Below are 15,679 nucleotides of genomic sequence, written 5' to 3' on the forward strand. Positions count from 1 at the left end.
CATCATTTGCAGAGCACTTGATAGATGGCAAATCAGTCTTTTACAGACCTTGCTTATGTCTGTTGACAACAGCCTTGTGGAGTAGGTAGAACAAGAATGATCATCCACACTTGACAAAAGAAAAAGGTAAAATTACCCAAAATCATCTCCCAAAGCCAGGAAGAAATAAAGGAGAATGTGGAAATGGTGGTCAAAACAATGATTTGACCTCAAGGACTGAGGCCTCTCCATTGTTTGCATGAATGTCATGCCAAGGTCAGCAGAGCTGTCAGGTGTCCACACACTGCTGTGCAGATGGGGCTGCTCCTGCATATATATGGCCAGCAGCTTCCTGTCCTCTCAGTCCCAGGACTGCATCTTTATGGCAATATTTGGGAACTGGGGTCAAGTTAGATCTGATCTACCTTGTTTATATCTCCAAGGAGTCAGCTGAGGGCAACCTAAAATGCCAGTACAACACTAGGTTAAGGTAGGTTAGGAAACACGCTCTTCCCACTTCAGAATTTCATTATTCTTCTGATCTGGCAGTGTGCCATGTACAGTAGACTTCTCCCATGGACTCCACTGATTCCTTTCTCGGTGAGGGTACAGGACCCACCTCAGTGATTCAGATGCACAGCTGAGCCGCCCTCTGGTTTATTGCACAGTGTGTGTGAGTTACCTCTGCCCAAGGAAAACGAGGAGCACTGTGACTGCTGAGAGCTTATACCATTGACACAGTTGTTTCCAAAAGTAGTTAATTTAAGCCAAAAGAAGTTTCTTATGTTAAAGATTTTGCCTGGTGGGGAAATGAGATGCACAAAAGAGAAAGTGTCCTAGTGATAGAGAAATCTAGGCATTCTCTCCAAGAAGGTGACACCTTATTTTGCTTCTCTGTTCCAGGATTGCATCAGCTTGGGTTCAGGAGAGCCAAACAGAAGTTCCTACCACTCGTTCGTCCTCTACCACAGTAATAGTCCTCGCTGGGGAGAAATTATCAAACTGCCCATCCCCATCGACCGGTTCCGCGGCTCCCACCTTCGCTTCGAGTTCAGACACTGTTCCAGTGAGTACGACTTCTCTCCACATTCCTTTGAAGACATGAATATAACTCTTTCCTCTCTGGAATAGAATGGAGAGAGTTCTTATTGGGGCAAAAAAAAGTGAGAAGTTGTGTAGAAATAGCCGTTTCAGAGATGGGATGTCATCAGAGGCTGTTCTTTGGACAGTGTTTTTAAACCATGGAGTCAGGTATTGGTTGTTCTAGTGTCTGACCTGGACACTGGGTAATTGCCAGTGTCATTCCCCTTTGGGTGTTTCCTATGTGCATATTAAACTGCTTCTTAGAAAACCTCTGGCTTTTCAAGACCAGCAATTTTGTTTCTGTTTGGGTCTAGATAGCCTGTGTACCTTGGGATATAAGTGGAAATGCAGTCCAGTACATTTCTTGTCATTCCTGCAGTCAGGTTAATACTTAATGAAAGTAAGGGACAAAGTAGTAAAGAGCATAGGTGGTAAGCACAGGGGAATTTCTAAATTTAAAAAGCAAAGTGGAGGGTAAAACAGCTAACACTTGGCTCTGATTACAGCAAAGGACAAAGGGGAAAAGAAACTCTTTGGCTTTGCATTCTCACCTCTGATGCGGGACGATGGCACCACTCTCTCTGATGATATCCACGAACTCTATGTGTATAAGGTTTGGGCCCTGGCTATCTCTCACCTCCACCCTTAACCCCTGAGGCCTCTCTCACACATAGTTCTCAGATGGTTTGCTTGGGGTGGGCCAGATCCAGGGTCATGTGCTGGTGGGTGACAGCAGGATAGTTGTGGGCAGGCTTTTGTCTTGTGCATAACGGTGGCTTTCCTCCCACAAGCAGTGCTTGCAGACCCTTTTTTCCCTGCCTTCCACTCCACTGGTAATGGAAATATGTTACTACCCTTCTGTGCCATTGTGGCCTTGGCTAGTATATTTGGAGGCTTGCTATTTGAGATCATGGTTCAGTCAGCTGTCACAGCATAGCTGCCACCCAAGGTTGCCCGCAAACTAGGTGGAAGCCACATGCTCTGCCATGTTTTTCTTTAAAGGTGTGTCAACTACTCTGGGGAGTTTCTGGACAGAGCACAGACCTCAACCAGAAACCTCTGGGACCTAATTTTTACATGGGCATGGTTCAGGAAATACTCTGTGTTCTCTACTTTTGCCTATAGTGTGATGAGAATAGCACATTTAACAACCATGCTCTGTACCTGGGCCTGCCGTGCTGCAAAGAGGACTACAATGGCTGCCCTAACATCCCCTCTAGCCTCATCTTCCAGCGCAGCACCAAAGAGTCTTTCTTCATCTCCACGCAGCTCTCCTCCACCAAACTCACCCAGAATGGTAGGTGATGATGCCTGCGGCGTGGTGCCCTCCCTGTCCTCAGTTGCTGACATATGTTAAGGGAGACAGAAATTATTGCTCTCATGCCACAGTGAGGGGATTCTTTTCATTCGAAGCTGAAGAATCACTTGGCAGTAGCTGCTTATGAGATTTCCCGTGGTTTTAGCAACCTCAGAGTGCACATCCAGAGTGCACAGATGTGTGTGTCTTTGGCCTTAATCTCAGCACTGAAGAGGCTGTGGTAATGCTCGCAGTTATTTCTGTCCATCTAGATCCCACCTGCCCATGTCTGGGAGACTCTGGACTTTGCTTGTCCTTGGCATAACCAGGGTTCATCATCTTTTGGGCTTGCTTTCTAGTGGACCTCCTCGCTCTGCTGAAATGGAAGGCCTTTCCAGACAGGATCATGGACATACTAGGGCGGCTACGGCACGTCAGTGGAGAGGAAATTGTTAAGGTATGGCATCCCAAAATTCACACATGCTGCCTGAGCAAGAAGCTGGTCAGAAGGCCTCACTGCTCCTTGATTTCTGCCAGCAAGCCTCCAAGACCGTTTCTCAAAATATGTATTTAGATGAGTAGGAATAAATTATTTTACTTTTTTTTTAAAGTTAGTTTCTTCTTTAAAAGTTTCACATCAGGTTTGTTACCTTTCAGAAACTATATTTAACCCCTATTTTTTAACTTGTTTTTCTTCCTAGAGCATAAGATGATAATTAAAGGGTAATAGTACAGTATCCTCTCAGAAACAATCCCCAAGCTTTGTGCTGCCTGCATTCCTTTAGGTCTTCTTTCCCTTTCTTAGAGTCTTTCTCATTTTCCTTACTTTGTAACCCTCTCACCACACACCCAGCCTAATGTCTTTCTGGCTCTACTCTCTTGATTATCTAGAAGAACTCTAAATCTGCTCCAGTAACCTGCAGCTGCTAATTTTGCCCACTCTCCCTTAGAGCCCATGCTGGAGAAATTCCTTACTCTCTGCCTCCACTGCTTTCCCCAAATACCTTTGTGGCATTTCCCATCTGATGGCCTGAGCAGGCTGTCAGCAATACTACCAGTCTCCCGCTGTCTCTGTAAGGCTTCTCCACCCAGAGTGTTGGCCCACCTTGGTGTTAGCTCAGGAAACCCCCAAGTACTTCCTGCTAGTGAAGTCCTGCAGATGAATTCTACACAATGGACTGAACTCCACTGAGGAAAATGGAGGTGCTTTTTTGGTCATCAGCAAGAGCAACAGAATGTAGGATAGAAATGAAATCTCAAGAAGGCTACCTGTCTATTGTGAGCATTCTTAGCTCTGTTCTTGCAAGTATTAAATCAGTTAGCAATCCACTCTTCACAGCTCCATTGACTCCATAATATACAACATGGTGTCTCCAAATCAGGAACAGTTTTAAAGTCTGTGTACCTCTCTGTGCTTTTATGAAGTTGCCTATGAACTTTGTTTTAATTACTTGCTCAGAGTACTGTAAATTTTAGAAAGATCTCTTAACAAGTAAACTAATACTAGTTTTTGTAAGTTAAGATAAATTCATCTAGTAAACAGACAAGGTATTAGAAAAGTCTGTGATCTTTTTAAGCTGAGTTGAATTCCTCACGAGAACATTCTATCAGCAGATGTAGTTTTAGCATCAATAATTTGTCTCAAGCCAGCCAGAAGAGAATGTGAAGAGAATATACTAGCATTTTAAAATATGTTTTTACTTTTTATTGGAAGATTTTAAACCTACACAGAAGTATACAGAATAGTATAGAGAGCCTTGCATGTACCCAGCACCAGCAATCATCAACCCATGGCCATTCCTGCCCATCCACATCCCTATCTACACCTTCTACCTTATGTTGTTTTGAAGTAAATTGTAAGCATTGTATTATTAAATTGTGTTTTGATCAACAGACTGTTAGATTTTATTTTTAAAGACTACTAGCATCCAAAAGTATGTATTCTCTCCCTTGGTGTTTGCATCTTAGAAAGAAAAAGGTACATGCTCTAAAAAACAACAAAAGAAAAACTAGTGCTTCTAGACCATTAACTTTCATTGACAGCCCTCATCAGCTGCATTCTCTTTTCTGGGATACTGATTTCTAGATCAAAACCTAGTTTCTGTAGGTAAGGCCTAGCTTGCCACATCCTCATCCAAATGTCCTCTATAGAGTTAGGTCACAGTAGCAAGCAGGGCACTACTGAACTTTTGAGGTCCTAGGAAAATGAGCTCTTTTTCTCAAAACCAATTCGGCATCAGAATCACTTAGGTTATCTTGGTTTTACAATTGTTATTCTCTATACATGTCCTAGGTTTTTTAGGTAATGGCTCTTTCCTTACAAGTTTAGCATTTACCCAACAGAAAGAGTCTCTCTATGTTCCTTTGGGCTATAAGCAAACACTCAAGTCCACCTAGTTACCCTTTAGCTGGATGGAGATGGGTACTAAATTATTTTTAAGAGGTAGTTTAAGATCTTTGACTTTGTTTATTAGGAGGTAAATTCATTGGTACATGGAAGTTTGACTCTGTGTACAAGATCCTAAGAGCTGAGCCCTCTGATTTTTATGCTTCTACAGTTTTTGCAGGACATCTTAGATACGCTGTTTGTGATTTTGGATGATAATACAGAGAAATACGGCCTGTTGGTGTTTCAATCTTTGGTAAGTCTCATCCTTTCTGGCTTTTCTTTTTCTTATTATGTATTTTTAAATGAGAGAAATAATTTATTAGAGTGAGTCAGCACAAGGTTTCAATATTTCCAATAGAAAAGGGACTGAGGAGTATCACCCAAGAAGACCAACCAACCTGCCAGGCAGATCCCTACAAGATAAAATTTGAAGAATTCAGCATGCACAGGCCCAGGCCTCAACTTCGTAGTTCTGATACTTAATTTCATCACTACTGCAGAGTTGCCTGGCCCCTGAAATAGTCACCTACACCAACAAAAGGCCCAGAGACTGATACAGGAAATCAGATTGTCCATTTTTTCACTTACAGAGTTGGATATAACCACCAGGAAAAGCAGAGACACACTCATGCTGGTCTGAACATCACACTTTCTCTCTCTGTGAAGTTGTTTGGAACCAGTTTCAAGAGGTTGCTTAGTGGGAATGGACAGTGATTAGGATGTTCAGAGCATTTTGCTTAACATATCCAGTACCACAAGAGGCTATGTAGTCAAGGAGAACCAGGTATTCCAAGTCTACCTGATAGGTGAGGAACAGAGGCAAGAATGGCACTGGCATAGTTTTCCCCTTTGGCTTTTCTTTTTCCTTACTTCCCTGGCCAGCCACCTTCCACTTCTGAAGGGCACAGCCTGTCTTAGGCTAATTTGGCTCCAAGGATAATCCTTTCTTTCCTCTTTTTACCAAGTTTTTTGAAATGCAGTAGTATTTATGCCACCTACATAAGTATTGTTTTGTCTTTCCCTGGTTTGTATTGTACACCCAGCATTATTATGAAGAGGCTCAGAGTAACACTAACACAGACAGATGAGCCCCAAGTTTGGATTTGGATTATAAGAACAGAACAGATAAGACAGCAATTCATACACAGAATGGAAATCTTACATTCACTACCAACAGGGAACACTAGATAAAACATTGACAGTTTGATGCCCTGGCCGGTTTGGCTCAGCGGTTAGAGCGTCGGCCTGCGGTCTGGAGAGACCCGGGTTCCGTTACCGCTAAGGGCACGTACCTCGGTTGCAGTTTGTCCCCGGCCCTGGTTGGTTGTGCGGGTGGCGACCACTCGATGTGTCCCTTTCTCATCGATGTTTCTCTCTCTCTCTGTTCCTCTCTCTCCCTCCCACTCTATCTGAACAAAGAATGGAAAAATGTCCTCGGGTGAGGATGATAAAAAATAAAATAAAATAAAAAAACATTGACAGTTTGCCATTCCTTTAAGAAGCAAGATTTCTGTTTTGTGGTGGGCATAGGTCTGAGGCCTTCAGTGAACCCTGGTACCCTTCATCTCTCCCAGGTATTCATCATCAACCTGCTCAGAGACATCAAGTATTTCCACTTCCGGCCTGTAATGGACACATACATCCAGAAGCACTTTGCTGGAGCCCTGGCATACAAGTAAGTGTGCCATCATTATTGGGACTTGTGTTTGAATAGAAGCAGGCTCAAAAAAAAGTCACATAACAAAATTTACTATCTTAACCATTTTTAAGTGCACAGCTCAGTGGCATTAAGTACATTCACATTGTTGTGCAACCATCACCACCATCCATCTCCAGAACTCTTTTCATCTTGCAAAACTGAAACTCTGTGCCCATTAAACACTAACTCCCCAACTCTGTCCTCCAGACTCTGAGCAACCACAGGTATATCTTAAGTCTCTCTGAATTGCCCATTCTAGGTACTTCATATAAATTGAATCATACAATATTTGTCTTTCTTGTGTCTGACTTTTTTCACTTAGCATAATGTTCTCAATGTTCATCCATGTTGTAGCATGTATCACAATTTCCTTTTATTTATTTATTTATTTATTTATTTATTTTTTATCCTTACCCAAGGACACTGCATTTATCTTCAGATAGAGCAGGGAGGGGGAGAGAGAGAGAGAAAGAAACATCGATATGAGAGAGACACATCAACTGGTTACCACCCACACCACCCCAGTTGGGCTGGGGACAAACTGTAACCGAGGTACGTGCCCTTAGCAGGAACTAAACCCAAGTCTCTCTGGTCCACAGGCTGATGCTCTAACTGCTGAGCCAACTCGGCCAGGGCAGAATTTCCTTCATTTTAAAACCTGAATAATGTTCAATGTATGTATAGACCACATTTTTTTTTTCATCCTCACCCGAGGACATTTTTGCATTTATCTTCAGATAGAGTGGGAGGGAGAGAGGGAGGAAGAGAGAGAGAGAGAAGCATCGATGTGAAAGAGACACATCGAGTGGTTGCCACCCACACGACCCCAACCAGGGCGGGGGACAAACTGCAACCGAGGTATGTGCCTTTAGTGGGAACTGAACCTGCGACTTTCTGGTCCGTGGGCTGATGCTCTAACCACTGAGCCAAACTGGCCAGGGCTAGACCACATTTTGTTTATCCATTCATCCATTGATAATACTTAGGTTGCTTCCATCTTTTAGCTATTGTTAATAATACTGCTATAAACATGGGTATTCAAGTATCTCTTCAAGACCCTGCTTTCTGTTCTTTTGGATATATACCCAGAAATGGAATTTCTGAATCATATAGTAATTCTATTTTTAATTTTTGAAGAACAACCATACTATTTTCCATTCCTACCAAAGTTATACAAGGGTTCCAATATTCCCACATCCTTATCACACTTGTTATTTTCTGTTCGGTTCATTTTGGGGTTTTTTTGGTTGTATTTTGGGATTTTTTTAAATAGTAGCCTTTCTAATGGTTGTGAGGTGGTATCCTCACTGTGGTTTTGATTTGAATTTTTTTAACAATCAGTGATATTGAGCATCTCTTCATAAGCTTATTGACCATTTGTATTTCTTCTTTGGAGAAAAATCTATTCAAGTCCTTTGCCCATTTTTATTTTTGTTCTTTTTTTTAATATGTTTTTATTGATTTTTAGAGAGAGAGGAAGGGAGAGGGAGAAAGAGCTAGAAACATCAATGAGAGAGAAACATGGATCAGCTACCTCCTGCACGCCCCCACTAGAGGTTGAGCCTGCAACCTGGGTATGTGCCCTGACCAGGAACCAAACCGGTGACCTCTTGGTGCATGGGTCAACGCTCAACCACTGAACCACACCAGCCGGGCCCTTGGCCATTTTTGAATCAGATTGTTCGGTTTTTGTTGTTGAGCTGTTGGAGTTCTTTATATATTCTGGATATTACCCTGTCAGGTGTATATGTTTTACAGATATTTTCTCCCATTGCCTTTTACTCTGTTGACTGTGTCTGCTGATGCACAGAACTTTTCAGTTTTGATGTAGTCCACTTTATTTTTTAGTTTGTTTCCTATGATTTTGATGTTAGATACAAGAAATTATTGCAAAATCCAATGTAATTAAGCTTTACCCCTGTGTTTTTGTCTAAGTGTTTTATAGTTTTAGCTCTTACATTTAGGTCTTTGATCCATTTTGAGTTAATTTTTGTTTATTGTGTAACATAAGAGTTTGACCTCATCCTTTTGCATATAGATATCCAGCTTTTCTAACATAATTTGTTGAAAAGACTATTCTTTCCCTTATTGAATAGCCTTGCCACCTTTGTTGAAAATAATTTGACCATATATGCAAGAGTTTATTTCTGTGCTATTTTATTCTATTGGTGTATATATCTGTCTTTATGCCAGTGCGACAGTTTTGATTACTATAACTCTATAGTAAGTTTTAAAATCAGGAAACGTGAGTTTTTTTAATTTGTTCTTCTTTTTCAAGATTGTTTTGGCTATTTGGGGTCCCTTGAGATTCCATATGAAAAATTTTTTTTCTTTTTTTTTTCTTTTTTTTGTTCAGATAGAGTGTGGGAGGGAGAGAGAGAGAGAGAGAAACATTGACATGAAAGGGACACATCAAGTGGCTGCCACCCGCACGACCAACCAGGGCCGGGGACAAACTGCAACCGAGGTACGTGCCCTTAGCGGGAACCGAACCCGGGTCTCTCAGGACTGCAGGCCGACGCTCTAACCGCTGAGCCAAACCGGCCAGGGCGAAAAATTTTTTTTCTACTTCTACAAAACAAAATGCTGCTGTGGGCTTTCAACTGACATTTTAAACCATAGTTTCTTACATAGTTGTCAAAGCTGCCAAAAAAATAAAAATAAAAATAAATAAAAGTCTTGCTTTTTCCATGGGAAATGTGAATAGCTAAATAGAGCACACACAAATAAGTGTCAAAGAAATAAAAAGACAGTTGACAAAAGAGATAATATTATAAATAGTAAATATGAGCCCTGGCTGGTTTGGCCAGGGTACGTACCTGGGTTGCAGGTTCGATCTCCAGCCCCTGCCAGGATCTTGTGGGAGGCAACCACTCGATGTGTCTCTCTCACATTGATGTTTTTTTCTCTCCCTCCCTCCTTTCCTCCCTACCACTCTATCTAAAAACCAATGGAAAAATATTCTTGGGTGAGGATTAACAACAATAATAAAAAAAAATAAACAGGTTATTTAAAATTGTTAAAGCAACTTTTTAAAAGCCATTATTTTCTTCTATGGAATTAGCACAGTTTTTGAAAATATAAATAAAACCCAAGGGTGGCGAGGCTGTGGAGTCACTGAAACTATGACACTTTGATGTCACTTTGAAGAGCAGGTACTATGCTATGTGTTTTATATGTCATCCCTTAGTAGTCCCAATAATTCTGAGATGTACTATTGTTTCCTTGATGTTTTAAAGGAAGAGAATGAGGCACAGAGGGATCAAATAACTTGCCCAAGAATATAGAGTTAGAAGCTGATAGGCTTCCTGCTGCCTGACCAAAGCCTGTACTCTTGACCTCTGTGCTCTATTGCCATGTAAACATGCAGGCCATGAAGTGTGTAATCCCATTTCACTCAGGAGACTTGGTTCCTAAGGAAATAAAATAGATGGGATGAAGGTTGAGCAAGGAGGGGCACATGGAACTCTTCACCTTTATGCAGAGTCTACTGTTTACTAGTCATTATTGTATCTTGTAGAGACAGAACAATTTTAAACAAAAACAAAAATACACATGCAGTCCAAGACTTTGGGAGAACTTTCTTGTAATCAAAGTAGGAATGTTATCAGGGAGAGTGGTAAAGAGTGATTGTAATTGCTAATTAAAATGTGGCAACTCTTGCCTGGCCAGTGTGGCTCTGTGGTTGAGCATCAACCCATGCACCAAGAGGTCGCTGGTTCAATTCCCGGTCAGGGCACATGCTCAGGTTGTGGGCCAAATCCCCAGTGGGGGTCATGCAGGAGGCAGCCAGTCTATGTTCTCTCTCATCGATGTTTCTGTCTCTTTCTTCCTCTCTCTCTAAAAATCAATAATGGAAAAAAAATTTTTTCTTTTAAATTAAAAAAAAAAAAGTGGCGACTCTTTATGGACAAGGAGTGTTGTCTGGTCTCAGATGATCCAAAGATTTCACATGGGCAGTGGATCTATCACTCCAGTCTAGCTCATCAGCAGGATATTATTTCCTGTGTGGCTTATTCGGGGCTGAAAACATTTCAGGCTGCATTGCTTGTGGATTAAAGTGGGGTTTCTGGAACTGTTCTCCTCCCCAGGGAGCTCATCCGCTGTTTGAAGTGGTACATGGACTGCTCAGCAGAACTGATTCGGCAGGACCACATTCAGGAAGCCATGCGGGTAACGTACTGAGCTTGCTGTATGCAAATGGCCCACCCCTGCAGTCATTTGTGAGTAACCCAAATGGTGTAGTTTGCAGGACAATTGTGGACATCCCACTATACTGGCCTGTTGGCAGGAACACTTTGGACCACATAATTCCCCTTTCCTTACTTCAATTTTGTATTGAAGGTATTTATTCCTGATGATGTTATGTTGAAGCAAGAAGGAGTACTGATGTGCACACAGCTCCTGGTTATCCTCTCTGGTTTTTGCCAACAGTATGAGTCTTTGCTTCCACTGGCTAACAGATCATTAGCTCCTTCTAAGCTAGTGTTGGTGGCATCATGGATTAAAATTAGGATCTTCCAATACTTTTTCCTTCTTCAATAGTTACTGAATGGCCCTGGCCGGTTTGACTCAGCGATTCGAGCGTCAGCCTGTGGTCTGGAGAGACTCGGGTTCGGTTCCTGCTAAGGGCATGTACCTCGGTTGCAGTTTGTCCCTGGCCCTGGTTGGTTTGTGCAGGTGGCAACCACTCAATGTGTCTCTTTCACGTTGATGTTTCTCTCTCTCTCTCCCTCCCACTCTATCTGAACAAAAAAATGGAAAAATGTCCTCAGTTAAGGATAAAAAAAAAAAAGTTACTGAACATTGTTTTTTAGAACTGATTTAAGTAAAAAGACCTGAGTAGATATGTTGAGAAGATAATCTTAAACCCTTGACCTTTGGAGGAACCTAGGTTCCCCCATGGCAACACTCCTGCCTGGACAGGTTCTATGACAAGGCAGCCCTTGGCCGTGTTGGGCAGAGCCCGTTTATAGGGAACTGTCTTCACTGTGAGTTAATTTCACTTTCTGGTAACTTCTTTTTATGGCTACTGCTTTTGCTGTAGAGACTGACCTATGAGAATGTTGATCCCTCTTTTGTTCAGTAATTCTCCAGACAGAGATTGAAAAAGATGACGTTTCCTCTGGGAACTCACTTAAAGCAAGTCTATGCTTTCTACCTTCCGGTCCCTGTCTTTTCTTGTTCTTGAGTTACTTTTGTTTTAGTTGCTTTTTAGGGATGTCTTCCCCTCTCTTTCTAGTTAGCAATAAAAGAAGAGTGGCAGCAAAGTAATTCTGTTGCTTCTCTGTCCTCTTTTAATATCACAGCATCTTTTCTAAGCAGAACTGGGCCTGTGATTTTGTTGTTCTTGTCCATATGATAACAGATGAAACAGATGTTGCCCCAGTGACATGAGATTGAAGAGGGAAGATCAAATCACAAATTCATGTTTACCTGCTTTCTTCTCTGCACCTTCTATAAAAATCTAAACCCATGAGTCTTATTTCCTTTCTTCTACATACTGTACATGTTTATAGAGCAGTCAGCTTCTGTTGTGGGTGCTGAGATGCAAAGAGGAATGAGATAGGCCTGTTCCCTTGAAGAACACATCTCCAGTGTCTCAAGGGGAAGCAGGCACAGACATAGATGTGGAACAGGGTCCTGAGTATGATGTGAGGGGTTCTATTCTTCTCTGACCCTAGCACCTGTCAGGGGCCTCCCATAATATTTGAGGGAGTAAAGATTTCATAAGGTGCAAAAGATTTTATGTGAATATATAAATTAATTGCTTAAGAATCAGCCAGTGTGGCTCAGTGGTTGAACGTCAACCCATGCACCAAGAGGTTGCTGGTTCAATTCCCAGTCAGGGCACATGCCCAGGTTGTGGGCCCGATCCCCAGTGGGGGCATGCAGGAGGTGGCCAGTTGATATTCTCCCTCATCGATGTTTCTCTCTCTCTCTCCCTTCCTCTCTCTCTAAAATCAATAAAGAAAAAATAAACAAAGAAAGCTCTTTTATTAAAAAAAATAAAAGAATATTGGCCCTGATCGGTTTGGCTCAATGATTAAGAGTGTTGGCTCTTGCACTGAAGGGTCATAGGTTCAATTCTCAATTAAGGGCATGTGCCTGGGTTGCAGGTTCAATCCCTGGCCTCATTCAGGGTTGTATGGGAGGCAACCAATTGATGTGTCTCTCTCATATTGATGTTTCTCTTTCTCTCCCTCCCTCCCTCCCTCCCTCTCTATCTTTAAAAAAAAAAAAAAAAAATCAATGGGAAAAAATATATCCTCGGGTGATGATTAACGCCCACCCCCACCCCCAAAAAAAGAATACTGGAGAAAGCATTACAGAAGTTGTTTTCTCTTAAGAATTATTTATTGTCATTTATTCAGTAAATATTGCTTGATACCTGCCATGTGTCAGACACTGTATTAGCCCCTGGGGATTCAGCAGGAGCCCAGGCAAAAAAGGCTAGGCCTTCATAGTGTGTCCATTCAAGTGGGGAAAAGACAGACAATAAACATGTAAAACAGAAAAATATACAGTTAGTGTGGGGGTTGGGCAGAGACTTGGTGCATACTCTGAAGGAAAGTAAACGGGAAATAAGCCAGGAACGAACTGGCTAGAGAGGAAGATTCACTTCACATCAAGATTTTTGGGGGGACTTCTGGTCAAGGTGGCAGTGTAGGTAAACACGGTATCGCATCCTCCCACAACCACATCAAAGTTACAACTAAACTACAGAACAACCATCATTCATAACCGCCTGAAATCAAGCTGAATGGAAGTCCTACAACTACGGAATTAAAGCAGCAGCCACATCCAGACTGGTAGGAGGGGCGGAGGGGCAGAGGCGCGAGGGCCGGTGGCGAGACGGGCTGGTCCCACACCCACATGTGGCGGATAAAAATCAGGATACCTCAGCTGAGAAGGTCCTTCCTGAGGACTGAGGGGTCCCCGTCCCACACCAGGTGCCCTGCTCAGGGTTCCAGTGCCAGGAAGAGAAGTCCCCATAACTTCTGGCTGGAAAAACCAGCAGGAACTGAGGCTCAGGGAAGCTGAAGCGGCTGGAGCCCCAGGCAGCTCCTTAAAGGGTCTGCACACGAACTTCTCGGACTCTCTTTCTCTAAGCTTGGAGTGGAGGCAGCTCAAGGGGCACCAGAGACATACCGGGATGAACTGAGCTGTTTGCCACTGGAGCGAGGGCTGGAGAGGGGGCTTTTTCCGGGACAAACGTGCTGTCAGAGGCCTTTGTTCCTTTGGTGAGTCCTTCCCTGGGGCGGCAGACAGCCGCCATATCTGGGACTCCAGCAACCTGGCTCACACTGGTAGCCCCGCCCTGACTCCCTGAGGCCCCGCCCCGCCCCACCCAATTTTCAGGCCCACCCAATTTTCAGGCCCACCCAAGCTGTTGCCACTTGCTTAACCATAGGATTGGCCTGACTTGGATCCTGCTTCAGGTTTTCCTAAATTCTTTCAAACGAGCAGCAAATGGTCTCAGCTAGCCCCATACCGCTCGTTAAGTAATACACAGAAACAAACACAGGGAGGCAGCCAAAATGAGGAGACAAAGAAACAGGTTCCCAGTGAAAGAACAGAACAAAACCCCAAGAAAAGAACTAAGCGAAATGGAGATAAGCAACCTAACAGGTGCTGAGTTCAAAATACTGCTTATAAGGATACTCAATGAACTTAGTGAGAACCTCAGTGAACTTAGTGAGGGCCTCAAGAGCATAAAAAAGGACCAGTCAGAAATGATGGATGCACAGTCAGAATTGAAGGAGGCATTAACTGAAATAAAGAATAATTTACACAGCTTTAATAGTAGCGTATGTAAATCCAAGAAGCAAACCATCGATTTGGATTATAAGGAATTAATGCCCAATCAGAACAGCAAAAAGAAAAAAGAATTAAAAAAAATGAGAATAGTGTAAGGAGCCTCTGGGACAACTTCAAGCATGCCAACATTTGCATCTTGGGGGTGCCAGAAGGAGAAGAGTAAGAACAAGAAATCAAAAACCTGTTTGAAACAATAATGGCAGAAAACTTTCCTGACTTGGTGAAAGAAACAGACATACAAGTTCAGGAAGCACAGAGAGTCCCAAACAAGATGAACCCCAAGAGGCCCACACCAAGACACATCATCATCCAAATGCAAGAGGTTCAAGACAAAGAGAGAATCTTAAAAGCAGCAAGAGAAAGGCAGCTAGTTTCCTACAAGGGAGTTATCCCATAAGACTGTCAGCTGATTTCTCAAAAGAAACTTTGCAGGCCAGAAGGGAGTGAAAGAAATATTCAGAGTGATGAAAAGCAAGAACCTACAACCAAGATTACTCTATCCTGCAAAACTGTCATTTAGAATCGATGGCCATATAAAGAGTTTTCCAGACAAGAAAAAGTTAAAGGAGTTCATCACCACCAAACCGTTATTATATGAAATGATGAAGGGTCTTTTTGAAGAAAAAGATAAAATATATGAACAAACAAAATGGCAATGAATACATATCTATCAACAATGGAATCTACAAATAAAATGAACAGGTAGAAGAGAAACATTCTCATAGATACAGAGAACATTTTGTTGGTTGCCAGATGGGAGGGAGGTTGGGGGAATGGGTGAAAAAGGTGAAGGGATTAAGAAGTACAGATTCATTGCTAGACTGACAAACCTCAAAGGGAAAGGGGTTGGGGGATGGGAAGAAATAAACCAAAGAACTTAATATACATAACCAATGGACACAGACAATAGTGTGGGAAAATGTGGGAGGGGGGGAGGGAGGGGGGAGGAGAGGGTCAATGGGGGAAAAATGTGGAACATCTGTAATACATTCTACATTTAACAATAAAGATTAAAAAAGTAAATAAATTTTTTAAAAAAAAATTTGGGGAAAGCTCTGAGGAGGTGTGACTCTGAGCTGAAATCAATGTTATGAGCTGGGAGGAGTCTTTCATATGGAGGAAACAGCATGTTTAAAAGCCTGAAAGGAAGAGAGCTTGAGTTGTCAAGCTACCAAGAGGTGGTGGATGTGACCGTAACAGGGACTTTCAAATGTTAGATTGGATGAGGGCATTGACAAAAAGGAAGAACCGAGGCTAGTTCCAAGGAATCTGGCTAGGTCATCTGGGTTGATGCAGGCTCAGTTATGGAGACATGAGGTTTGGGGAGCCATTTTTCTGAGTTAATTCATGCTTGTTCTTAGCATTTCAAACTTGATTGAATGGCATTCAGTACTAATGCATCCAATACCAC

At 42.4% G+C, this 15,679-nt stretch overlaps 1 protein-coding gene across 1 annotated transcript in view; it reads left to right on the forward strand.

The window, feature by feature from the left end:
• The window catches only part of DOCK3 (dedicator of cytokinesis 3), a 247,386-nt gene that overhangs the window by 167,758 nt on the left and 63,949 nt on the right, over positions 1-15,679 (forward strand). The window contains exons 15-21 of the mRNA XM_036267098.1: positions 883-1,045; positions 1,569-1,675; positions 2,188-2,359; positions 2,719-2,816; positions 4,918-5,001; positions 6,323-6,423; positions 10,539-10,620. Of these exons, the coding sequence (XP_036122991.1) occupies positions 883-1,045; positions 1,569-1,675; positions 2,188-2,359; positions 2,719-2,816; positions 4,918-5,001; positions 6,323-6,423; positions 10,539-10,620 (807 nt within the window). The remainder of the gene's footprint in view (positions 1-882; positions 1,046-1,568; positions 1,676-2,187; positions 2,360-2,718; positions 2,817-4,917; positions 5,002-6,322; positions 6,424-10,538; positions 10,621-15,679) is intronic.

Source organism: Molossus molossus, unplaced genomic scaffold (assembly GCF_014108415.1).
Source record: "Molossus molossus isolate mMolMol1 unplaced genomic scaffold, mMolMol1.p scaffold_m16_p_18, whole genome shotgun sequence".
NCBI classification, from domain to species: Eukaryota; Metazoa; Chordata; class Mammalia; order Chiroptera; family Molossidae; genus Molossus; species Molossus molossus.